At 37.3% G+C, this 27,941-nt stretch overlaps 2 protein-coding genes across 4 annotated transcripts; both read left to right on the forward strand.

Annotated features, from left to right (window-relative positions):
• Positions 1-101: 101 nt before the first annotated feature.
• Positions 102-10,652, forward strand: cdk8 (cyclin dependent kinase 8). Of its 2 annotated transcripts, none has more exons than XM_056248918.1 (13): positions 102-548; positions 3,670-3,745; positions 4,720-4,830; positions 4,928-5,068; positions 6,275-6,332; positions 6,429-6,560; positions 6,641-6,784; positions 6,970-7,039; positions 7,129-7,201; positions 7,454-7,551; positions 7,695-7,773; positions 7,919-8,080; positions 9,560-10,652. In XM_056248918.1, the coding sequence occupies exons 1-13, from the start codon at positions 421-423 to the stop codon at positions 9,683-9,685; spliced, it is 1,398 nt and encodes a 465-aa protein (XP_056104893.1). In that variant the 5' UTR covers positions 102-420; the 3' UTR covers positions 9,686-10,652. The 2 variants fall into 2 exon arrangements, with proteins under 2 accessions (XP_056104893.1, XP_056104892.1); XM_056248917.1 differs by having other exon boundaries at positions 103-548; positions 7,695-7,782.
• Positions 10,653-11,664: 1,012 nt separating this feature from the next.
• Positions 11,665-27,732, forward strand: wasf3b (WASP family member 3b). Of its 2 annotated transcripts, none has more exons than XM_056248919.1 (9): positions 11,665-11,781; positions 17,209-17,374; positions 19,794-19,928; positions 20,263-20,416; positions 22,141-22,258; positions 22,486-22,667; positions 22,743-22,997; positions 25,916-26,226; positions 27,158-27,732. In XM_056248919.1, the coding sequence occupies exons 2-9, from the start codon at positions 17,242-17,244 to the stop codon at positions 27,313-27,315; spliced, it is 1,446 nt and encodes a 481-aa protein (XP_056104894.1). In that variant the 5' UTR covers positions 11,665-11,781; positions 17,209-17,241; the 3' UTR covers positions 27,316-27,732. The 2 variants fall into 2 exon arrangements, with proteins under 2 accessions (XP_056104894.1, XP_056104895.1); XM_056248920.1 differs by having other exon boundaries at positions 11,675-11,745.
• The last annotated feature ends 209 nt before the right edge of the window (positions 27,733-27,941 follow it).

Here is a 27,941-nt window from a genome sequence, read left to right on the forward strand (position 1 = left end):
CAGAAAAACAAAGGCGTTCTTTAGCAAAGAGTTAAAATCCACGTGGTGCGCCACAAAGCCCTCGCTGTCTGTCTGGTTGGTTGGTAGCGACATTCACGACGTTTTGCGACATTGCCGTACGTGGACGCTCAACTCTCCCGGGTGAGATACCGGCTGAGCGGCGCAGTTGCACAGAAATATCAAAGAAAGCGACTGGTAGTCCAATAACACTCTGCAGTTTTCCTCAGATCAAAAGCACGCGTGGTTGATACGTCGTTTCAGCTCCCCTTAATCGCGCGAGGTAGATGTGGACTCTTTAGTTGAGCTGAAAGCGACGCGAGGGAAGGCAACTAATTGTCTAAACGGGGCTTGAAGTAAGTTGCCTCCCCAGCGGCGCTTTAAAGGGAAGCCACATCCCGGATCTCCGGAATAACGGTGAAAATGGACTATGACTTCAAAGTGAAGCTCACCGGGGAGAGAGAACGAGTCGAGGATCTCTTTGAGTACGAGGGATGTAAAGTTGGACGGGGGACATATGGCCATGTGTACAAAGCAAAGAGGAAAGATGGGTGAGTTTGCAGGATGGACTTGTGCAGCGATATGAGGCCTGCGCTCCCGTCGCGTTCTGCTCTCAGAAACCAAAACAGACCGTGTTATCCGCACTCGGCCCCATGTTTTAGAGAGACAGCTCTCTTGTCTTCAAAGGGAGTTTGATATTCACAGCTCACCGTTTCAGCGGAGGCTTATTTCGAGGGGATTGTGAATGTACGTCAGCAGGCAGGAGTGTTGTTGTGATTGACGTGCTTATGCAGTTATGATGGGCACAGGTGCATTTGATGCAGATTTCGATTTACAATAGCATGTGTTGCTCTTTTTCTTCGTGATGAGGAAAATTATATTTACCTCCTATAAAAACTACACTTTGCTAAAGGCATGTTTACACAGCTGATCCAAAAGACACAATGTTGCATAAAATCAGCTCTAAACCATTCAGCTCTGGCTCTATCAAAAGAGCCTCAGATTCTGCTTTACATTCTATGTGAATAAAATGCAGCATCATAGCTTGTTTCCTCTGTCATGGCAGAGAATTCTAATGAATAGTTTCATATTTAATTTAGAATATCGTTTTTCTATATTCATGATGTTTTATTTAAAGCAATTTCATAACATATTTTTTTCTGCCATCGTTCCTTTGCGGAAGTAATCGCATACAGAGTGAGTATCCAGCCTTCCTCATACTTGTGATGTAATTTGTCACCTCAGCTGTGTAAAGATGTCTTTCAATTTCATGTCAACACCTGAATCCATTGCTGATGTTATTGGCGTCACTTTTGAGATATTATTATGGAGATCAGGGTTCACTGGACATTTTTCTTATCACTTTCAGGTGTCTGCAGGGTTTCTACTACTCTTTTGCTGCTCTATTTAATTATTTCTGCATTTGCACTGGTTGCGTCAGTGACTTTGGTGTTTTTAACAGTTTAATAAAGCAGATGTCGAGGATTATAAAAGGTTGTTTCAGCCTTGACAAGCCTTTCTTCATATTGGTTTGTGCCAACAAAGCCCTTCCAAGGCAAAAAGGCCAGTGTATATAACAAAGCACCTCTTATCCTGTAAAATAAGACTTAAATGTATAAATTAATTGCATTTATTCATGCTTACAGAAGAGGATAGGCATAGAATATAGGCGGAGAATGGGAGACCGGAGGTCTGTTTCGGGGGGAAAAGGGTGTTTAAATTCTTTTGCTCTCAATGTTTTTGCTAACTTGCTGATAGGAATAGATTCTGCAAAACTTGCTCACACCTGGGACAAAAACACAGAGATTGGTCTGTGCTCTTCATCCAAAGCAAGACAAATGATTCTCTTCAAAGTTCAAACACAATGATCAAAGAGCTGAAAATAACAGTATGACAAGTGTAACCTTTCTAAGATTAGATATTAGTTTTGTTTTCATAAATTTGTCAAGTAACTCATCATGCTTTCTAATAGACTGCACCACACCCGTGCTAGTCTTTATTTAATTCCTATAATTTTCATGATGCGAAAAATGCCAGTAATAAAAATGGAATTTTACTGCATAACGTGGAATGTCGCAGAATTTAGATGAATAAATCAGTGATGTGAACTTAATCAAATCGAGATATGGATTAGTCTCTGTGGATATTAAACCACTATAAAGACTCTTCTGCATCTGTCTGAATTTCGTCTGCTATACTGAAGTACATGATGTGACTCTTGTAGTGTTTTCAGGACATGAACGCATGAACTTCATCTCCTGAGCTGCTCTGAGTGTCATTTCACCATTTCATTTGATACAACTATCTTCAGATACTCAAAGGTCTACACTATAACCGGCCAAAATAAGAATTTGGTTTAACTTGTCTTGAACAAACTATGACAATATGAGAAATATATTATTGTTGTACAGTAGAATGTACTTCTCAAACTAATACAGTTTATAAAATCATTTGTTTTAAAGAATATCACACAATGTTTTGCCCATGTTTGAATTTGAACAGTAAACCTCTGATGTGCAGTGCTTTGTTTGCCAAAAAAATTAAAGGAATCTTTCAAATTTAATATGATTACATTTTAAAATATGAATTAAATTGTTATAATTGTATGCATTTATTTGATTACCACTTTTTTTGTAATAAATTTGTATTAGGCAAGGCAAGGCCATAAAAATGATTAAATTGGTCAAATTTAAATTTATAAATTCTGTTGATTTAGGTATATCCTTTTTGATTATTAGCATTTAAACTATTACAACAGAATCTAGAAAAATTCAAACAGAAAACAATTAAGGAAAAATAAAACTATTTTTTATAACTACTAGTTCATATGGAACTAAATTTCTAATTCCAGTTGAATTGAAACCATGGTTTACTCTTGGAACGAAATAATAAATCCACGATTTAAAGAGTTTTGCATTTACTGGTTAGAAATCAGAGCTGCAACGTCAGGGAATGAAAAAAAAGACTTGATTGAAATGAAAAAAAAAAGACTATTCTACATTTACTTTTACTGGTGTTTTTTGCTGGGAAAACTTGACTGAGAATAACACAATGTCTGAAGGGCATCGCTGGTGATATTGAGGCATATGAAATAGCATTCCTCCCAATTTTCATAACATTTTTTATTGCATTTAGTGCTATCACAAGAGATTTGATGTAGTGCTAAGCACAACCATATTTTGTTCACACCAGTTGCGAACTATCTTGGCAGAGGAAGAATGGATCTGATGAGTTGAGTTGGTTCTGAAGTGCCGGTGTTTAAGTGAGACGCGTCAGACACCCAAAGCTGGGCTATTAAAGTCCAGACTGCCTGGCGGCCAGAGGCTCACTTGAAGGTCCAAAGTGTTCAAAAATGTTTTTTGTTCACCATAGAAGCTGGTTGTTTATGACTGGTTTACAGCTAATTTGTTCTCCAGAAACTGGACAGGGCGTTGTGAGATTTTATAGGCTTTTTTCCCCCCTTCTATTACCTTCTATGTCTCACCAGGAGACTTTTGACTTTACAAGGGTGTGCTAATATTGAAAGAGTTCAAATCTTGCTAACTTCTGCGTGGTCTTTCCCAGTGGATTCTTTTTTCTCTAAATGGGGCTTTAATATGATCTGTAGGTAAAGATTTAGGGAAATGTAATGGACTGAAGAGTAATTGCGGTTGCTGATATGTCTATTTGCAGGAAGGATGATAAAGATTATGCTCTGAAGCAGATTGAAGGCACAGGGATCTCTATGTCTGCCTGCAGAGAGATAGCAGTAAGTACATCAAGCTTTAAATGTGTTCCTGTCAAGAGGATCTTCAAGTAGCTATGGCACATGCCATCTAGGTGGAATAAGTTCCTACAAATACATTTGCAGCATGTGAATATTTTAGAGTGTTAAACTGTGAATAGCTCTATGAATTTGTAAGTGCACTATAAGTGCTCTTTAGAGTATTTTTTCGCTGTTAGAATGCAGTAAAGGACAATTCACTTTTCAAATTAAAACTGTCATTATTGATTCACTCTCATGTTGTTTTAAACCCGACGGTTTCAATATAATGAAAGTGAATGAGAACAAGGGCTGTCAAGTTCTAAAATAATAAAAAAGATTATAATATCATATAAGTGGTCCATACAAATGATCATATACTAAAATCATGTGGCAACTTTGTGTGAGAAACAGGCTGAAAATGAATCTCTCCTTGACTGAAACTGTAACTAGTTTTGTCAGATTAATGCACGAATCTTTCTTTTGTGTCTGCTCTTATCAATGAATCAGGTGATCCAGTTCACAAAACTGAATAATTTGTTTGCAACTGATCCATTTCTTGAGTTCAACTATTAACTGTCCACTGAAGGTGAAGATTATTTGTAGCTTTTATACAAATATTTTTTTGCACATGTGTAGCTGTCATATGTTTTCATAAGATTTGAAATATTGCACATGGGTCATATGGACCACTTTTATGATGCTTTAAGCCCCCATTCACTATTTCCTGGAAAAGATCGACCAGCACTTTATTCAAAGTTTCTCCTTTTGCGTTCCTTGGTCATGCAGGTTTGGAACAACATGAGGGTGAAAAAACAATGACAGAATTTTCATTTTTGACCAAACTATGGTTTTAACAAGCATACTTCAGGCTGAAGTGTTTTTGTGTACTTTGGGTTACTTTCTGTGGGGCCTCTGTAGATGTCTGTCTCAGCATGTGCGCCTGACTGTGTGTGTTCGTTCTTGTTTGCTCCCTGCAGCTGCTGCGTGAACTGAAGCACCCCAATGTGATCTCACTGCAGAAGGTTTTCCTGTCACATGCAGACCGCAAAGTGTGGCTTCTCTTTGACTACGCTGAGCATGACCTCTGGGTAACACACCGTCAGGCACTCATATGCATTCTGCACACACACAGAGAAATGTTTATATACAGTACATATCTTGTTGATGGTCTATGTGTCTTTGTAGCACATCATCAAGTTCCACAGAGCCTCCAAGGCCAATAAGAAGCCTCTTCAGCTGCCCCGTGGGATGGTAAAGTCGTTGCTCTACCAGATTCTGGACGGCATCCACTATTTGCACGCCAACTGGGTCCTGCACAGAGACCTGGTGAGGTTCTCTGTGTTCATTTGAATAGTTTATCATTCTTTTTGTGGTCATCTTGGTTAAAAGTAGTAGTTGTGTGTGAGTTGAATGTTCTGACACTAGGCTGATGATTAGAAATCCCATGAAAGCTTTTCCAGTATGTGGCAGCATTTATGTAAGATTTTTTTTTTTTACAAATATTTCCTTGTCACAACAAATGTAAGGATGGAATTTAACAAAATTAACTAAAAGTAACATTTTTTTTTTTTTTTTAGGGAGCAATTGAAATAAAACTGAAATAAAATGAAATATAAATATTCAATGAAAAGCTTAAAACACTTGACATTTATAAATGTTGCTTTGGCAATAAATAAGTTTAAGATGTACTAAAACAAAACTAAAAAATAAATTAAAACTAAATAGAAATATAAAAAAAATGACAAAAGCACATAGCAAAATTAAACTTAAGATAATGAAAATAAAGACTGAAATAAAATAAATTCTAAATATTAAATGAAAAGCTTAAAAAACTTGAAATTTAGAAAGGTTGTTTTGGCAATAAATAAGTTTAAGATGTACTAAAATGACTAAAACTAAACAAAAAAATAGATTCACCTAAATAGAAATATATCACCTTTTTTTAACTCAGAAATAGCCCAAATGAAATACCAAAATTTCCCTTGGAATTTTTTTTTTTAATTACAAAAGCACATAACAAACTTACTAAAACTTAAGATAAAATGAAAACTGAAAATAAAGGCTTGTTCAAAATAAAAATAAAAATGCTTATTAACAATATATAAATAGTACTGAAATAACACTGTTGCCATATTAATGAATGATGAATTTTAAATAAATGTAAAGCAATTATTGCAAAAGGTGTCTTAATGAAACCAAACTTCAGTTAGTTGTAGTATTTTTCTTTTTTTTAAATGGATCATGTTCTGAATAAGAACCAGTTTTTGGTTCCAAACCTAATCACATCTGTTTTTACATCACAACCCAAACTTGGTATGGTTGTCACAAAAATGCAGGAAAACATCTTGACCCTAATAAAAACATTGCAAAATACCGTTTCATGGCCATAAAGAATTATTCATGCATGGTAAGTTTTCATAATTCCAAAAACTTGCAAACAAGTTAATTTTGGACCCTGGTTACAGCATCACTTGCCACACTGAAATGAGAGAGGAAGTGTTACAGCTCTGACCTTTGACTCTTTCACCACAGAAACCTGCAAACATATTGGTAATGGGAGAAGGTCCTGAAAGAGGACGTGTGAAGATAGGTATGACATCACCTCTTTTGACAAGAGAGATGTGTTTATCGGAATGTGTTGATGCACAATCATAAGCATTTTTAAACTTCCTTCCCTTACATGCAGCTGATATGGGTTTTGCACGGCTCTTCAACTCACCACTGAAGCCTTTAGCAGATCTGGACCCTGTAGTTGTTACGTTCTGGTACAGAGCACCAGAGCTGCTGCTGGGAGCCAGACATTACACCAAAGCCATCGGTGAGATGCTAGTTTATGAGCATCTTGCAAATGCTCATTTTAAAAAGTGTGTTTTAGATGGCGTTCTCTCTACTTTACAGATATATGGGCGATTGGCTGTATCTTCGCTGAGCTTTTGACCTCAGAGCCGATCTTCCACTGTCGACAGGAGGACATCAAGACCAGTAATCCCTACCATCACGATCAGCTGGACCGGATCTTTAATGTCATGGGCTTTCCTGCAGGTATTCAACATCCACTTTTCATTCAAATCTAGATCATTTTCTCTTGCAGAAACAATCCATAGAAGTAAAAAATCTGCCATTTTTGTTATTCAAATATTTATATTTGCAGTTACAGTTCAGTTAAAGTTGATGGTTAACAATGCTTCAGTCAGTAATCTTTGTGCGTAATCTAATTTTCTTCTCAGACAAAGACTGGGAGGACATTAAGAAGATGCCCGAACACTCCACGTTGATGAAAGACTTCAGGAGGAATACGTTAGTTTGATTTCATCTTCAAAATGTTATTAATAAGGTGTTTCATTTACTTGTGTTTGATTTGATGGTGTTTGTCCCTCTTGCTGTAGATACACTAACTGCAGCCTTATAAAGTATATGGAGAAACATAAAGTCAAACCTGACAGCAAAGCATTCCACTTGGTAAGTGGGTGAAAAGAATCGCAGGTCTCATACTGTATGTTCATTTTATATACTTTAATTAGGGGCCGTTTAAATGACATAGGTTTCACAAAAAAAAAAAAAACGGATAACTTTTTGTCAACGGGGATCGTTTTGACAATGTTGTTGTCTGTACGTGAATAACTCAAAGGAAAAACGTTGTTGTTTTTAGTTCATCGTTGTCATGTAAACATACCCTTATTTGTTTCATTTTCAACATCTGCACTCCCTCAGCTGCAAAAGCTGCTTACTATGGACCCAATCCGCCGAATCACATCTGAGCAGGCCATGCAAGACCCGTACTTCCTGGAGGAGCCGTTACCCACGTCTGAGTGAGTGATGCGAAGCGTAAAATCAGCCATCTGTCTATGACATGAGCCATTTTGATTAGGATTTCTATATGTTTAATGTATGTACACTGAAATTAGGTCAACCACAGGGCTCTACTTACATTACTTCAAATCTTTTTGTTTAGTGTCTTTGCTGGATGCCAGATTCCTTATCCCAAACGGGAATTCCTGACGGAAGAGGAGCCAGAAGACAAGGCAGATAAAGTAAGAAATGTGTGTTTTCCGTTTTTTTACTCTTTGTGTGTGTCTGTGTTCATTTTAATATTTATTACAGCTCTTTAAAAAATGCATTTGAATTTGATCATGTCCCCTGACTCTCTTTCTCTTTCTCTTTGTCTCCCACATGCAGAAAAACCAGCAGCAGCAACAGCAGGGGAACAACCACACCAATGGGGCGGGGCACACAGGTAACCCTGACAACAGCCACGCACAAGGCCCGCCTCTGAAGAAGGTGAGAGTGGTTCCGCCCACTACTACCTCAAGTGGCCTGATCATGACCTCAGATTACCAGGTAACGCATGATAAAAAAAACCTTTATCTTTTTTATTAAAACAGGACAGTTTAATAAGTACACACACACACACATATCTCTCCCAACTAATGCTATACAGGGACCCTCTCATTTGGTACATTACAATGATATTTTGAGGTTAAAATGAACAACAGAGCCCAAAATATATTCAGCTACTATTTATTTTCAGCTATAACAATTACTCAAATGAAACCTTAAATGTTTGTATAAAACTCAGTTGCACATAAGGTAGTTTTTATAAACACTTGTCTTCATTACATGTTTTTAAAAAAAAATATATATAATGAACAGTAAATAAGCTATAATAGTTAACTAACAAACTGGATAACTTTCCTGTGGTAAATGCAGTTAAGTGACACATTGTTTTATTGACATCTAATGTTAATCTTCTTCAGCAGCAAATCAGCATATTAGAATGATTTCTAAAGGATCATGTGACACTGAAGACTGGAGTAATGATGCTGAAAATTCAGCTTTGTCATCACAGGAATAAAATAAAAATTTAAAATACAAAAGAGATATTTTATATTGTAATTATATTTCACAATATTAGTGTTTTTTTGTTTTGTTTTTTTACTGTATTTTTGATCAAATAAATGCAGCCTAGGAGAGCATAAGAAACAAAAATGTGCAGCTGATATCTGTAATTGACCTTTCGCAAAGACCCGCCCCCTTTTGTTGCTATGTCCGACATGCCACGCCGCTCTCACGCCCCACCATATTCTCATGCAGTGAAAAATACATTTCGGAGCAGAGAGGACATTGACAGACAGGACAGACCAGGTTACTTTTGATATGAAACAAAGTCTCAACTTTCAAATTTGGTCATTTTTGTAAAGAAAATTAAACAATAAATACCGTTTTGTGGTTCTATAATGTGTCTGACAGATCGTTGTAGAGCCTCAGTTAAAGCTCCTCGTGAACCGATCATCTCTTCCTTGTTAATTTATAGCATCAAATAAACATGAATTAACATAAGAAGGAAAGTTGTTTTAACCGCGGAAAGACGTCAGTACACTCCGTTTTTGAAGTTCAAATCCTCCGTTAATCTACTAACTCCTGACTGCTTTGTCGTAAAAATTGGCGGATTCAGCGGATGGCAGATTATGATTGGTCAGATCGCCTGTCAGTCAAACTCCCTGCGAAGGGTCAATTTAGGCATATTTCCATTTAGATTTATTCATTTAGCACATACTTTTATCCAGAGCAACATATAAGTGATGAATAACTCGGTTGTTTGTATTCACAATGCCTTTGTCTAGCATCTCATTTTGTTCCTCTTTAGTTGCGATAGCCTCTCAGTCCATTTTCCTCCACACTGCAGACACGCAGTGAGATCCTGAGAGTTTCCATTTTGAACACTAAGAAGAACCATTAGCATGCAAGCATTCGTGTCTTGAGTGCTTGTTGCTGCATATATTTGAAAACAAAGACTGTCGCTTTTCTTCTGTGTTCCAGCGCTCCAATCCACATGCTGCCTACCAGAACCCAGGACCAAGCACATCATTGCCCCAAAGCAGCATGGGATACTCCTCTACCTCCCAGCAGCCTCCACAGTACTCACACCAGACCCACCGCTACTGAGTCAGACCATGCCCCCTCCCCACCCCCCTTCACAGTGCCCAATAGGGAGAATGTACTTAGGGAGGCGGGTGTGGACCTGCGCTGAACCGCCCTCTTACCCCACTGGGCGCTTTGCTGTGCAGCATTTCCATAGAGACACCACAGGAACAATAACTGTATACGTAACATAACAACTATCACCGTATCATACAGCCAACATTATACTCCGCTTACAAAAGGAGAAAGAAAAAAAAAATTATGCATAAACTTTATGTGAAAACATGAAAAAAGCTGATGAAAAACAGATATTTGTTCCATTGGTGATAGTCTTCGCTGCAAGTCTGTGATACGTCACATGAAAAACAAAAAAAAAGCAACAAACATTCTCAATATGTGGTACTGAACAGCTGCACTATGTAGTGAGACTGGTTTGGAGGGAGGTGGGGATCCACCATACCATCCAATCTCTTTAGCCCTCACTTTGAAAATCCGTTGGCCTCTCCAAGACTTAAAGCTGCTATGTGACTGCCAGCAAAGACAGAATGACGTTTGTCAGTCTGTCTGTCTCTCCGTCTGCCCTTACACACACACACATACACTCACACATAACGAATACTCAAGCACTCACTCTTTTAGCCCATTGCTGGGGACCGAATTCTCTGTGCTGGAGCTGCTGACTGAAGCATAATGAGAACCTCTAGTGCCCCCTGCTGGATCATACTGGTAGAAGGCGATATAAAAGATACAACAATCTTGATTTTAGTAGTTAATAATTTAATGTTTCGGTTTTACGTTAGGAGAGGTCAGCAACTTCCATTTTGCTGTCACACCGGCTGTTATGCGTGAAAGATCGGCCTTAGAACTTAATGACAAAAGTGTGTGGACAGCTGATTGAACATGCATTGTACTGTACAATATTTTACATGAAACAAATATCCTGACAATAAAAGTGGAAGCATTTAAAAAAAAAAATGAAAGAAGTGGAAAAGCTGTTGTGTGAGTGTTTGTGTACATTTCCAGTGGCAATAAAACACAGGCAATGCTTTAATTTGTGCTTCTTTTTAAATAATTTTGAGCATTTTAGTTAGGAATTATGGATTATCTTTTATAATCTATTTTAAAATTCATGATATTTATTAAACTTTATGAAGAACAATCTTTGAGGTTTGTTTCACTGGATTACAGTAGTGTATTTAAAGCTGTATTATATGCAAGTATTTTTAGTAAATTTCTGTTTCCTGCCCATTGGTATTTTAGTGTATTATTAAGTCTGTAACAAAGGGCTATTATATTGCAGTGTTATACTGTCTATAACAATGATTACATAAGAATCTAGACTTGGGTCATTAAAATTAGCTCATGGCTCAGATCGCTTGATGTAATTGCCACATTCCCATCACTTCATTCATAGGAGTCCCATGTTATTTTTTTGTTTATCTATTTTGGCCCGTCCCACTTCAGAGGTCTATAGATAGTGCATTACATTTGTGTCTATTTTATTTAATTGAATTGATGTTTAGTTCATTATTTTAATTGCTGGCAAATTATTTTAACTAATTTTAAGTAACCATGTAACCCCTGCTAAATGACTGCTTAAATTAGACTAAATTTTCAAACCTGTTATGTTTATTTAATGTAATACTTAATATTATAATTTAATGTTTATTACCCACAACCCACCCATGGTCAATATTTGCTGTTTCATGTCCTATTGTATACCCTATTTGTGAATAGTGCCAAACGTTTGTTAAAATGCTATTCAGTCTTCAATTCTAGCTGTTCCTTTATAATAAGTAGCCTAAGTTTTATTAAACATTTTTCGGTGGCGTGTAAAGCTCGCCCAATATCCCCAGATAAAGCCCGCCTTCAATGACCGGGGATTGTCTGTCAATCATCCTCAGCCTCGCATCTGATAGGCTGAGTGTGACAAATGGTGGCGCATTGAATTCTTATTCTAAAATGCTGATTGGTGCGAAGAACCCAACATGCCCCGCCCCAAGCGGATTGTTTGGAATGGTCAGATGGATGGACCCGATGGAGACACACAGGATGGCAACCCGAACCGCTGAAACCCTGGACATGTGAGCGAATATAATTTCCCTCAAAATTCACTTTTGGTAAGCATCAAACATTTACTTATCTTCGCTAATGTAGTTATTTTGTCATATTGCACTTCTTATCTTTACTGTTTATCGAGCTTTATGTAATAAGTGGAACATGAGGTTTGGGATTCTTTAGTGTTGAGTTTATTTTGATTCTTCTTTATTATTTTTTTTAACTAATAGCGGGAACATGTTCTATAATTGTTGTTGTTTTATATTTGGTGTTTATTATACTGCATTAATAATAATAATGAGAATAGCGTTGTTGTTACAATAACAATAACAAGCGTTGCGTGCCGTATAGAATATACATGTCCTCCTTAGAAAAATAAATAAAAAAGTTTACATATTTTCAATAAGATCAACCTAATCACTGTAAAGACTGAAAGTGCTCTGTTAGTCAACTGTTATCAAAGAGTATAACACATAACAGAAATTCGCAACTTGTTTAGTTATTAACAAAACCGGAAACTTAATTAATTTAACCCGAAAGTGTTAAAAATTTTTAATAATAGGCTAGCTTTTGATCCTTTTTGAGATAAACCCAGGCGTTATGCACGGGTTTGCTGAAATCTGACAGAGCAACTGCTCGTGACATTCACAAGCCTTCATCATGTGTGACGTGATCCGTTCTGAAATATTAATGTAGTCTTACGCGCAGAGATGCGCTTTACTTCAGTTATGAATAGCTAATGCATTGCCGTCCTGTCGTTTAGGGAGTGGATTCGTGTCTCCCTCATAGTTCGGACAGGATGTGGCCTCCTGTGGTCACGGGATGGGTCTGATGGACTTCAAAGCCTGTCAGCAGCACTAATGGGGCTGTAAACAGCTGTGATGCACACTATTCATTTTATATCCGTGCTTGTTGTTCCAGCATCCCAAAGTGTGCATTATTTGAAAGAAGGTATAGCTTGGATTTTGTCTGTCTGAAGTGATATGTGTGTGGCTTTTTGGAGCAGGCACAGACTTATGGAAATAGAAGGCCGCTGAAAGGAGAGAGAGAGAGGCAGGAGTGCTTCTTTTATTTGAAGAAGACCGAGAGGGTGGGCTGGCGGGGGTAACGGGGTTGGGGGAGGGAACGGAACATGCATGGGAGAGCTCCTCTGTTGCCGTGTGAACGGAGGGCTATTGTCCCGGGAACCTTTCAGAGTGGCTTCCCTGAGGTCCCCTGCCACTCTCCCTCCCCCATCATCTCTCTCTCTCTCCCTCTTACTTTTTCACTCATTCACTCTTTGCCCGTCCCTTCTTTCTGGATTCGTTCTTCCCTACTGAAACAGTTTCCTGTGTAACTATCTCACAAACTGCTTTTCATGCCACTCAGACTCCCATTCTGGTCTCTTTGTCTCCTGTGTCTCTGGCCCCCCTCCCAGCGCAGTCTTAATTCAATGCACTATGTAATTAGTGTGGGTTGTGTCCATACTGCCGTGCGCTGCAGAATTACAATGCCGTAGAGAGATAGTGCGCTTACTTAATGAACGCATTACAACTCTCACAGACATGTACCTCATTAGACTACAACAACAGCAGTGTCCGAGGGCATGTGTGAGGCCCGATAGCATATTTGCAGGGAAGTTCAGTTCACGTCTCTTTAGGTCACCGTCAAAGCGTGGGGCTGTTTGTTTATTTTTCACTTTTAAAGGGAAAGTGAACAGGTTCGGAAGGCGATGTCTAAGAACATTGGACTTTGTGGCTACTTGTACACAGTTACTATGGTAAATGGTAACAAACTACAGCTTATTAATGTAATTCACAGTCATTGTTTAGGTTCAGTTTCTGAGTGTGTTATATGCAGGTCCACATGAAATAAAACTCTATAAGATTTAAATACACGTCATTTACAACATTGCATTAAGCATTTATTAAATGTTTTGGCTAATTTTTTTTATTTATTTTTTTTAGCTGCCTTCTCCGTTTTACCATACAAATCCATTTCACGGAATTCCTCAGATTTGACCATATACTGTATAATAATTCTGTAATATTCAATGTTGAGTTTACTTTAAATGTGTTGGATAGTTTGTTAACGCTTTTAGCTGCCTTTCAACTGCATTTAACCCATTTTACCGTATATAAATCCAAGTAGTTTTACAGGTTTTTTACCAATTTTAAGGAATTCTGTCATTCACAATGTTGTATTTACATTTAATAAATGTTTTGGCTGTTTACAAATGTGTTTATGCGTTTATCTGCCTTTCAGCTGCGTTTAATACAAATACAGTCTATATTTATGACAGAATTCTGCAAAATGTACATATATATATATATATATATATATATACAGGATGGGTCGGATGGACATATATATATATATATATATATACACTCACGGCCACTTTATTAGGTACACCTGTCCAACTGCTCGTTAACACTTAATTTCTAAGCAGCCAATCACATGGCGGCAACTCAGTGCATTTAGGCATGTAGACATGGTCAAGACAATCTCCTGCAGTTCAAACCGAGCATCAGTATGGGGAAGAAAGTTGATTTGAGTGACTTTGAACGTGGCATGATTGTTGGTGCCAGAAGGGCTGGTCTGAGTATTTCAGAAACTGCTAATCTACTGGGATTTTCACGCACAACCATCTCTAGGGTTTACAGAGAATGGTCCGAAAAAGAAAAAACATCCAGTGAGCGGCAGTTCTGTGGGCGGAAATGCCTTTTTGATGCCAGAGGTCAGAGGAGAATGGCCAGACTGGTTCGAGCTGATAGAAGGGCAACAGTGACTGAAATAACCACTCGTTACAACCGAGGTATGCAGCAAAGCATTTGTGAAGCCACAACACGCACAACCTTGAGGCGGATGGGCTACAACAGCAGAAGACTCCACCGGGTACCACTCATCTCCACTACAAATAGGAAAAAGAGGCTACAATTTGCAAGAGCTCACCAAAATTGAACAGTTGAAGACTGGAAAAATGTTGCCTGGTCTGATGAGTCTCGATTTCTGTTGAGACATTCAGATGTTAGAGTCAGAATTTGGCGTAAACAGAATGAGAACATGGAACCATCATGCCTTGTTACCACTGTGCAGGCTGGTGGTGGTGGTGTAATGGTGTGGGGGATGTTTTCCTGGCACACTTTTGGCCCCTTAGTGCCAATTGGGCATCGTTTAAATGCCACGGCCTACCTGAGCATTGTTTCTGACCATGTCCATCCCTTTATGGCCACCATGTTCCCATCCTCTGATGGCTACTTCCACCATGTCACAAAGCTCTAATCATTTCAAATTGGTTTCTTGAACATGACAATGAGTTCACTGTACTAAAATGGCCTCCACAGTCACCAGATCTCAACCCAATAGAGCATCTTTGGGATGTGGTGGAACGGGAGATTCGCATCATGGATGTGCAGCCGACAAATCTGCGGCAACTGTGTGATGCCATCATGTCAATATGGACCAAACTCCCTGAGGAATGCTTCCAGCACCTTGTTGAATCTATGCCATAAAGAATTGAGGCAGTTCTGAAGGCAAAAGGGGGTCCGAACCCGTTACTAGCATGGGGTACCTAATAAAGTGGCCGGTGAGTGTATATATATATATATATACATTTTGCAGAATTCTGTCATTCATAATGTTGCATGTATATTTATTGAATGTTTTGGCAAATTAAATAATACTTTAGCTCCCTTTCAGCTCCATTTAATATATTTCATGAAATATATTAAATCTATTTAATAGAATTCCACATATTTTCCTATAAAATCAGTGTAGAAAAGGCTGGGCCTGGTTTCAGGGAGTAGTCACAAGCTGTATTCATAGTTGTGTTTATTATGTACAAGCGGGATATGGGAGGAAGTTAGCGGTTACATAGCAGTTATTAAAGTGTTGTGATTGTGTGCGAGTGAAACTTTCTTCACACCCCAACTGCATCATTGTTCTGGCTGTTTGGGACGACAGGAAGTCAGAGATGTGACACAGAGAGGAACAGGAAATGGAGAGCTGGGTGTGGAGCTGGAAAACAGGAAGCAGGGAAGCATGCAGATAAGATGAACTCTGAGATGCTGTCCCACCATCCCTTTTGTTCTTGTCCCTAATCTTTGACTTTCAACCGCCCCCCCCCCCCCCCCCTTGGCCAATCACACGGCAGATGGCCTCGCAGATGGCCAATCAATGTGGGGGTTATTCTTCCAGAGATGGGAGCATTCTGTCATGGCGTTCAGTTGAACCAGATGAAATGGCTTAGTTAGGCTACTTATGTGAGAAGAAACTTTGCACGTAAAAATACACAAAATGTGTGTCATACATAGACATAAAATAGTAAACTGTCTTAAAACGTGGTATATCTTTAATGTTGTTGATAAAAAATATTAAATCATATAAGTTTTCTGTTTTGCATGCCAAGCAATATTTAGCATCAGTCATACCATAGTATATAGACTGTACATGAATAACTAGATAAAATATTTACATTACTTTGCTAACTTCATATTCAGAAAGAATTTTTTTTAACATATTTTTTATGATGTAAAGATGTCCAGTGCAGACTTAGAGACAATATGGGAAAAAATAACAAATAATAAGAATAAATAATTAATAATAAATCCATCTATGGGGAAGAAATTCAACTCTAACTATAAATATTATATTATATATTTATGTTTTTTTTAAAATAAGTCTTTAATGCTCACCAAGGCTGCATTGATCAAGAATACAGTAAAAACAGTAATATTGTTAAAAAGAAATAATAAAAAATATATATATATATATATATATATATATATATATATATATATATATATATATATATGTATTACAATTTAAAATAACAGCTTTCCATTTTAATGTTTAAAAATGTAATTTATTTCTGTGATGGTAAAGCTGAATTTTCAGCGTCTTCAGTGTCACATGATCCATCAGAAATCATTCTAATATTATTTTCACACATCAACACACAAACCACCAGGTAATATACCTTGAAGACGAATGATTAGAAGTGAGAATGTCATTGTTTCCTTGGGAAACAAATGATCAGTTTGCATCTCTTGTCCTTTGATCTACAGCTGGGCCGCTCGGATGATGAACAGGATTACTTTGACTGTAGGCCTATCTTCTTTTCTTAATGCTTTGTAATCCTGCCATGCTAGGCCGCTTGTGGAGGGAGTTATAGTCTGTGTTTCTGTTTGTGCTGGGATGGATTGAGCTTCATTTGTGCTGAACGTCAGGAGTGTGATTTCAGAGTCAGTGTAGGTTTTGACTAGTGTAAGAGGGTTAACCAAAATCTGAGTAACTCAGTTCCCTTTTCTTGATCTCCAACTGTCCCAGTTTCATTTGAACATTCACTCTCTCTCAATGTGTGGGTGTCTGTTATATAATTTGAGCTTCATCCAAATACAGTTGAAAACTGAGTAAACATGATAGATGGACCTTGCCTTCACGCTTCAGCTGTAGTTTGTGCACATGTGTGTGATTTGAAATACAGGGTTTGTGTTTTGTCTGGGCAGGTAGAGCGCGCTGCGGCTGTGTAAGGTTCAGTCATGCCGCTGGTGAAGAGAAACATTGAGCCCAGGCACCTGTGCCGCGGGGTGTTACCGGAGGGCATCGGCAGCGAGCTGGAGTGTGTGATGAACAACACGCTCTCTGCCATCATACGTCAACTCAGCAGTCTCAGTAAGTCACCTTGTTCCTTTCTTTTGTTTAACACACATGTTTAACTGGCTAATTAGGGATTTAGCTTTAGCTTCTATTGTTGTTGAATTAGGCTAATTAGAATTAAGGACCAGGGGTGTTTTCCATTATTTCAGAAGTGAGGGGGACAGAAATGTCTACCACATTTTTTCCTGACCTTTGACAGGTTTTATTTTTTCTTATCTCTTGCTTTTAATGTAAAAAAGCCTTACATTTTTAAGTACAATCAACTTTGATGTTTAAGTAATTTCAAATTAAATTACATTCTAATTATTGAGTTGAGTTGAATCTTGTATAACTTAACTTATATTGATGAGCAAATTTAAAAACATAACTTATTGATGATATAATTTTTTTAGTGTTGCTGAATAATAACCAATAATTTGTATTCTATAACATTTTTTCCTATATTTTCATGACAATTTTGTGATTAGTTTATGTACTACAAAGTCATCATGGATTTTATACAATGTATTTTTTTTATTTTTTTTTATCACAGAATAAGGCAGAAAATATATTTTATAGTTTGATTAATTGAATGTGTCCTTGATGAATAAAAATATTAATAAAACAAATCTCACTGACCCCCCTTTTGAACTGTAATATATTTTAGAAGAGCATAAAAAAAACGTTGTGCTAGGTAGTATCTGGGCCCCCTGGACCATTTCCGGGTCACTGTCGCGATCACATTATGGAGGGTGTTTCCTACTTTTTTTAAGGCCCCTGGAATCGTCCTAACTGTCCCAAACCCCAGTTATGTTTTGAGTTGGGCCAGTACCGTAACTAACAAAAAAGACAATAGCCTCAAAACCACATGACAACGCCCTGGTAACCACCCACCAAAACAACGACGAGTTTCTCACTCACATTTTTACTTGCTTTTACTATAAATGCCATTACATTACTCTAAAAGTTCAATTTCTTATTCATTTTAGACATTTGGTTTGTATTTCCATTCTATGTGGTCTATAATTTAGTGGTCCAGTGGTATTTTCAGCTCACGATGCCAGAGAAGCTTCTTAATAATAATTCCTCTCGACTCACGGGACTCTCAGACTGTATTACGTAAGACTATTATCTTGAAAACATGTCCTCTGAATCGACAAGTCTCTCTCTGCATATCCAGCTACTGATTTGCCCATCCATCCATCCTCTGTTCTTTTTTTCTGTCCACCTGTTCCATAACTCCCCAGCTGACCCCTGAAATCCCCTCAAGTGTCTTTACTGTGCCTCTGCTAGTGTTGTTCAGTGGATGCCTGTAGAAGGAGACGGCCTTTCAGTAGCAGCTGTGTGGATTAAATATAAATGACAGCCCACTGGACTTGAAGGGAAAGCTTTATGCGTGGGACAAAAATAGTATGTGCATGTCTGGAAACATGCTTTTCATGTGTGTAGTACTGTAAGGAGTGTAAGTGTGTGATCTGTGGTATATATATATATATATGTGTGTGTGCACTGGGTCATAGGCCAGGAATTTGTAAGGAACAGACACTCTTCCTTCCTGTAAATATTTTCCTGTGTGCTTTTGTTTAACACAGCAGTTATTAATAGCTTCAGTTGATGTGTTAAAAGTTAAGTGTATTCTTTGTTTTTCTTTTGAACATTTTCTCGAACAGCCGCAGAATGTAATTTGTATTTTTTGTCCTTAATGTTCTGTATTCGCTGTATGTAATGCATGTGAAAATTCATATTTTAAATACAGAAAAAAACTAGAATGTAATTCATAATTTAGTAATTATATATATAAATATAAATAATACAAATAATGTATGTGTGTGTATACTGATATAACTATGAATAATTTATGTAATTTAATCAACTACGGACACTTTTGTATAACTTTATTTTCTATATTAAATAAATGTAAAATGTATTATTAGTTTAAGTGTAAAATTATTATTATTAGTTAATTATTTTAATTATTTGTCAATGTTAATATCATAATAATATATATTGTTATATATTTAATATATTATAATAATATGATGATTAGTTATTAAAATGATGAACATATTAAAACATTTTTTTTAAATGCCTTTAACTTATTACCATGATTAATTTTTGCTTTAATGTATAGGTTATTTTGTCTCGAACCTAGACTAAAATATGTTTTTTAAACTGATCATATAAAAATATATAGTGTGGAAATTATTTATATAAATTTTTTCACAAATTACAACTTGTGATGTCATTTACACCACAACAAACAATTTTGCCTCTAATAAAGTTTGTTGAAAGATAGTGTACTTGTTTACAAAGGAGACAAAAGTGTCAGTGAAGAGTTTGATATATGAAATATATATGAAATATATTCATATTATATAATATATATTCCCTTTTTTTATCTTCATCTGTTTTCCTCACAAATGAAACTTCTCCTTATTCTCCTCTTATCTCAAAGGTAAACATGCTGAAGACATATTCGGAGAGCTCTTCCACGAGGCAAACCTGTTCTATTTGCGGGCGAACTCTCTGCAGGATCGGATTGACCGTCTTGCCGTCAAGGTCACTCAGCTGGACTCCACAGTCGAGGAAGGTGAGTCTGCTTCTGGGAAACAAGGGCGCAGGGTCATCCCTCAATACACGGCGGCCATTGGCATCTCAATTTGCCTTAAAACAAATCTCTGAGGTTGCTTGGCTCCAGTGTAAGATCAATACCACTGTATTCCTGCAAACCGAAAATCAACTAAATAAATAATGCAAAAAAATTTGCGCACCCCACATCTCTTTTACCCAGACTAAAGCCTGTCCTCACATCTCTTTTTTCAATTAAAAGATCAATACTGGAGTTTACTTTACACACTCTGGAGCGCAGGTGTAATCAATCTCTCTCTCTCTCTCTCTCTATTTCTCTCCTTCACCCTGTGCAGTCTCTCTTCAGGACATAAACATGAGGAAGGCTTTTAAAAGCTCTACCGTACAGGACCAGAAGGTGGTGTCCAAGAGCAGCGTACCGATCCCGGTGACAGAGATGTACAATCTGAGTGATAAACCACCTCCTCTTAATATTCTCTCACCCTACAGGTATGTGTCTATGAAATTAAATGAAATATACTTTATTGTCCCCAGTAGGTAAATTTGGAACCTCAATTCATGTAAAATAGAGCAAAGTCTCTCACAGACCCAATTAATACGCGTATCCCACATAAGAGATCTATCTATATACACTCCAAGGAACTTATAAGACTGCACTTGTGTAATGTCCTTGTTGTGTACAAGTTCTGGTCTGTTATTTACTGTAACACTGAACACTATTTACTGAGTTCTGTTTGTAAATATTAAATAAAAAAATACAATGTATAATTGCAGGATTCACACCTAACTGCTTTATTTTTTAATTAAAATATAGGGTTGGATAGTATTAAAAGCAGAATTAAAATCAATAAAAGCAGTCAAGCATGAGCTTCATGGTCCTCAAGATGTTTTAAAATCAAGTGCATCAAACTATTAATAGCATCACCTGTACTTCTGCCTTGTCGATAAGCAAACTGAAATGGATCTATGCATGTTTGGGTCAGAGTTTGAGGAGCAAATGTCCCCACAAGGATAGCAAAAACTGAAATCACAGTCCCAATGAGGAAAACTTAATAAACATATACTAAATACTAAAAAAAAAATCAAACTCTGCTCATACTTTGCTTTGTAAATAATGTCTGTCTTTGATTTTTTTTTATGTAAAAACAATTTTATTACAATTTTAATGTACTATTTTATTAACAATTTTAATTAATAATTCAAGCTTAATCTTATAAATCTATTGATGCATGCATTGATATAATTTTTTATTAATTTAATTTTAATTTAATTTCATTGACTTGTTAACAATGACATTTATTGGTCTGACATTGAATCTTAACAATTTTAACCATTTTTATTTCATTAATTTATTTTATAATTATTCGTATTATCAGTTTAATAGTAATATTACTAATAATACATTTTATCATTCACTTATCTTTATTAATTATAATTAAAGCTTATATGTATAATTCAATCTCCAATTGACTTACATTGATATTGTTTGCCATTATTTCTTTGTAATATTTGCATAGTAAATCATATATAGCCAGCTGTGTTTAATCCCATGCACAGCCGTCAGAAAACAAGACGCTTTCTGAGTGTAATGCAAATAGGCAATCAGCTCTGATGCAGCATTTCATTTACTGTACATATAATCCCTAAAACCTGTACTTGCCTAAAATGTATACATTGTTATTTTACTGCCTCGACAGATTAGAAAAATACCATTAAAAAATGGACAGAAAATATGTATCTTTTAATCTGTCAGTCAGAAGTCTGATTAAGGAATTTAGAGCAGTCATGAATACTTAAAGCTGGCAGATGTAGTTCATGTGAACGCTAGCTCTCAAGGTAGAGAATATGGGCCACTCATAAATACTTAAACAGATCTAATGCAGAATGTTTCAAGGGACAGTGGCTGCGCTCTTTTTCTGTCTGTTCGGCTGAATACGGTTAACAAAGTTTTCGGCATTTTTACATAAATGATTAATGGCCAATTAATAGCACTTTTGGAAAAGCAGCCAGTCAGAAAAGATGCATCAAGATCCTTTTAAAATCCCATTCCCTTCTGAAGAGGTCCATAAAAGCAATCTAGCAACTGGTGGGAATGGTTACATAAATGTATTCAGAGCCAAATTTACCACACTCATCGTTTTATTGAGAGATTAATTGAGAGAAAACCAAAATCAGTCATGAAAATGAAATGTTTTTCATTTATGTTGCCATAGAGATGATGATAAAGAAGGACTGAAGTTCTACACTGACCCCTCCTACTTCTTTGACCTGTGGAAGGAGAAGATGCTACAGGACACAGAAGACAAGAGGAAAGAGAAGAGACGACAGAAGGTTGAACACCCTTTTCTTCCTCTCTCTTGAGTTTTTGTCATTAAATGGTAGTGTACAGTGAAATATCATTTGTCAAACTTCCCACTCCACAGAAATGTATATTAAACATCAAATTATATGTTCTGACTTGCTGTGTGAGTATCCCATTAGGCAGCATTTTGCTGGAAACCTAGTATAGTGTTTGTTGATAATTAAACATGTCTCTGTCCTTTAATACTGTGTGACAGGAGCAGAGACGGTGTGTGGACGGCACGCTGCAGAGGGAGGTGAAAAAGGTGCGAAAAGCTCGAAACCGCAGGCAGGAATGGAACATGATGGCATTCGATAAGGAACTGAGACCTGACAATCGACATTCCCACACTGTGCACAGAGGAGGCTCCTCGGAGGGCATCATGTCCCCAGAGCACAGGTAACATGGGCTACATGCACTTAAGTGCACATATATAAACTCAGTTTGATCTAATCTAATTCATAATTCATCCAGGTCTCATGGAGATCATGCAGATCACGGTTATCTCTCCATGGCCAACCACGCTGGCCATGCCCACACTTACTCTGGGCCTCCGCCCAGCATGGCGGCTCTGTCAGCTCATACCCAAATGACCATGGACCAGGATTACCGGGGTGGGCCTATGGCATACCGCTCTGGCACACTGGGTCGTCCGCACCAGGCTCCGCCCCCTCCACCAGCATCAAACACTATTAATGGCTCTACGAACCTCCCACCTGTCGACTACAGGTTTGTCATTTTTATTTAGATAAATCAATTACTTATAAACAAACTTGAAAAATGTATTCTAAAAGGAAGTTCTGTAATATCTATACGATTTTTATTGGATCGTGTGTGAACTTAAAGGGATAGTTCACCAAAAAATGACAATTCTATCATTAATTACTCACCCTCGTGTCGTTCCATCCAAACACTTAAGACTTTCGTTCATCTTCAGAACACAAATGAAGATCAGGGGGTGTCTGTCCCTCCAGAGACAGCTACGCAACTACCACTTTGACGATTCAAAAAGTTCATAAAGAGATCGTAAAACTACTCCATGTGAATTGAATGGTTTAGTCCAAACTTCCTGAAGAGACTAGATCGCTTTATATGATGAACAGGTTGAATGTAGGCTTTTATATGAACTTGAAGCGTCAAAGTGGTAGTTGTGTTGCTGTTAATGGAGGGACAGAAATGTCTCAGATTTCATCAAAAAGATCTTCATTGGTGTTCCGAAGATGATCGAAAGTCTTACGGGTTTGGAACGTACATTTCACATATTTGATAATATTACTTAATATATTTGATAATGTTACTTAATACAGTTAATATAATATTACTTACTATTATTACATACTAGTATTACTTTCTAAAGACTGTTCATAAATTATGAGATTTAAAATCCATCCAGTTACAAAAATTTAAAAACTTATTTGTGAAATAAAAATAATTATGTTAAATATAAGTATAATATATACAATATAAATAATATATATTTTAATGTAATATATATATATATATATATATATATATATATATGTATATATATATATATATAAAATCTAAATAATATATATATATATATATGTCGTTAACAAAGATTTTTATTACTTTAACAGTTTTCTTTAAAATCGAATAATATTAAAAACAATATAAAAATAAAAACAATAAAAATATAAAAATAATATAAAATATAATATAATATAAAATAATACAATATAAAAATAAAACAATAAAAATTATAGAAAATAATTCTATACAATTTTCTGGGTTTTTTTCATTTAATATATATATATATACACTCACCGGCCACTTTATTAGGTACCCCATGCTAGTAACGGGTTGGACCCCCTTTTGCCTTCAGAACTGCCTCAATTCTTCGTGGCATAGATTCAACAAGGTGCTGGAAGCATTCCTCAGGGAGTTTGGTCCATATTGACATGATGGCATCACACAGTTGCCGCAGATTTGTCGGCTGCACATCCATGATGCGAATCTCCCGTTCCACCACATCCCAAAGATGCTCTATTGGGTTGAGATCTGGTGACTGTGGAGGCCATTTTAGTACAGTGAACTCATTGTCATGTTCAAGAAACCAATTTGAAATGATTAGAGCTTTGTGACATGGTGGAAGTAGCCATCAGAGGATGGGTACATGGTGGCCATAAAGGGATGGACATGGTCAGAAACAATGCTCAGGTAGGCCGTGGCATTTAAACGATGCCCAATTGGCACTAAGGGGCCTAAAGTGTGCCAGGAAAACATCCCCCACACCATTACACCACCACCACCAGCCTGCACAGTGGTAACAAGGCATGATGGTTCCATGTTCTCATTCTGTTTACGCCAAATTCTGACTCTAACATCTGAATGTCTCAACAGAAATCGAGACTCATCAGACCAGGCAACATTTTTCCAGTCTTCAACTGTTCAATTTTGGTGAGCTCTTGCAAATTGTAGCCTCTTTTTCCTATTTGTAGTGGAGATGAGTGGTACCCGGTGGAGTCTTCTGCTGTTGTAGCCCATCCGCCTCAAGGTTGTGCGTGTTGTGGCTTCACAAATGCTTTGCTGCATACCTCGGTTGTAACGAGTGGTTATTTCAGTCACTGTTGCCCTTCTATCAGCTCGAACCAGTCTGGCCATTCTCCTCTGACCTCTGGCATCAACAAGGCATTTCCGCCCACAGAACTGCCGCTCACTGGATGTTTTTTCTTTTTCGGACCATTCTCTGTAAACCCTAGAGATGGTTGTGCGTGAAAATCCCAGTAGATTAGCAGTTTCTGAAATACTCAGACCAGCCCTTCTGGCACCAACAATCATGCCACGTTCAAAGTCACTCAAATCACCTTTCTTCCCCATACTGATGCTCGGTTTGAACTGCAGGAGATTGTCTTGACCATGTCTACATGCCTAAATGCACTGAGTTGCCGCCATGTGATTGGCTGCTTAGAAATTAAGTGTTAACGAGCAGTTGGACAGGTGTACCTAATAAAGTGGCCGGTGAGTGTATATATATAAATAGCTGTCTGTAAGGCTGCATCCGAAATCGCATACTTCCCTACTATATAGCAGGCGAAAAATAGTATGTGACAAAAGAAGTATGTCTGAATTTATAGTAAACAACATAAAAGAGTAGGCAAAAAGTACTCGGATGACCTTCTTCTTCCGGCGGAATTCTGAAGTGTGCATATGATGGACACTTTACTATCCCATGAGGCCACGGGAGAGGATTTATGAATAGCAGTAAAGCAACACAACTGACTCTGGTAGGTCACATGAGAATGACAACATGGCCAATGTAGTACGTCCAGATTACATTCATACTACACACACTCACCTTTTTTAGCAGTCGTGAAGTAATTACTTATTCAAAATACTGGAAGTACCTACTCAAAAGATGCGATTTCGGACACAGCCTATTTGTTAGGAAAGGGGTCTTTCTGCAAGGCGATCGGTAGATTTGGTCGTCCTTGGCGTCAGAAAGTTTGAAAACCCCTGGTCCCCTATATTTGTAAATGCCACAGTGGGTATTTACAAATACTGCCACCCTAATGATCAACAATTTTGTGACATTTTGACTTTTGAATTTATATAGCATAAATTTATGTTGAATGAGGTGAAAAATCATGATTTAGCTTTCTTTCCCTCTTCCTCTCTGTTGACAGTGTGGATTACATGAATTCTGGGCCGCCGCCTCCACCACCTGCTGTTATCCCATCAGCACAAACTGCCTTTGCTATGCCACCCATGGGACCGGTCCCGCCTCCTGGACATCTAGGACCAATGGGAGCAGTCGCTGGTTATGGCCCACCCATACCACCTACCTCTATACCAATGGCTGCCCCTCCTCCACCTTTAGCCCCACCCCCTCCATCCAGTGCAGCCCAATCCATCACTCCCAAACGGCCCTCTGTGCCTAATGAGGCCCAACCCACCAACGATGCTCGCAGCGACCTGCTCGCAGCTATAAGAATGGGTATGAAGTGTCTTTAGGTTATGAATATAAGCATTTTACACTTGTTATACATAAACATCTTGTTTTTAGATTTCATAAGCTTTACCGTTATAAAACTCACCAAGGCTGCATTTATTTAATCAAAAATACAGTAAATATTGTCAAATATTATTAGAATTTAAAATAACAGTTTTCTATTTTAATGTTTTAAAATGTAATTTATTCCTTTGATGTTAAAGCTGAATTTTCAGCATCATTACTCCAGTCTTCAGTGTCACATGATCCTTCAGAAATCACTCTAATATGCTGATTTGCAGCTCAAGAAACATTTTTACTGCTTAATATTTTTGTGGTAATTTTTTCAGGATTATTTGATTAATAGAATTAGAAAGAACAGAATTTATTTTTAAAAGAATATTTTGTAATATTATAAATGTCTTTACTGTTACTTTTGATCCTTTTATTACATCCTCCTTACTAAGTGCAAGTATTCATTTCTTCTTTTTTTTTTTACATATCGTACTGACCCCAACTGACTGAACTTGTTAACGACAATGAATGTAAATAGTTTTTTATATAAATTGCAGCAGTTCATAATACATCATATCATGAACAAGTTGAACAGTGAAAGCATGAATCAAACGCCTGGCAATTTCTGTTTTCCACGCATCCTTTTCTTATTTTATCCCTGCGTGTGGGCAGAAACAAACCATATTGAATAGTGAAATTGCTCCCTGTAACATTAACTTCTCCGTCTCGCCTACACTGGACTACAGTATCTCACAGGAGATGGATCATATGAGCTCCACTGACTTCACTTCTTCGCTAATTTCCAGAAAGTTAAACTTCTGTAAAGTTGCCGGACATATTGCATCACAAACTCTTGTTTATCTCTCATTGAAAATGAATGAGTTGAGTTGCTGATGTTTGTGTGTGTTTGTTTGCACTGCAGGTATCCAGCTAAAAAAAGTTCAAGAGCAGCAGGAACAGCAGGCAAAACGAGAACCGGTGGGCAATGATGTCGCCACGATCTTGTCTCGCCGCATCGCTGTGGAATACAGTGACTCTGAGGACGAATCTGAGCTGGAGGACAATGATTGGTCTGACTAAAACAACACTAATGCACAAAATTCACAAACACTTACTCGGTAATTTACCTGCGAATAATAACATTGCATTTCCCATACACAAAATGATCTTGTACTGTATGCATTTTAATAAAGGCGTGATAGGCCGCCTGTATTATGGAATAATAAGATAGTCAGTCTTTTCCCTGAACTACCACATATGATGCTTTTTTCCATTTTTTTCTAATGCTTTTTAATGCAACACTTGTTAATACATGATATGGATATACTGTATGTAGTGAATAGTAACTGGAACTAAAGATTAAAAAAAGCATGTTGAGGTCATCAAAAACAGACTTTTCTGCATGAAAGTTTCTATGTATGTTGAGAAACATTGAGGTCAGTAATTATATTTGTGTGAACTGGCCTGAGGGTGTTCGATTAAACTACCTGAAATGTGTTTTCTTGGTAATGTCTGGTGTCTTCGTGCATGTGTGCGGCGGTCGGCAGTTTCGCGACAATAAAAATCTGACGAATCACGTTAAATCGCTCACCTCAGTGCCTTTGTCATGGAAACAGGACAGTTTTGATTCCGAGCCTCATGTCTCTATGGAAACAGTACAGCTGAGACTGGGATCGCCATGGCAACAGTGGATTTGAGGCACCCGG

This window comes from Rhinichthys klamathensis, unplaced genomic scaffold (genome assembly GCF_029890125.1).
Source record: "Rhinichthys klamathensis goyatoka isolate OS25496 unplaced genomic scaffold, OSU_Roscu_1.1 h1tg000059l_1, whole genome shotgun sequence".
In the NCBI taxonomy this organism is placed as follows: domain Eukaryota; kingdom Metazoa; phylum Chordata; class Actinopteri; order Cypriniformes; family Leuciscidae; genus Rhinichthys; species Rhinichthys klamathensis.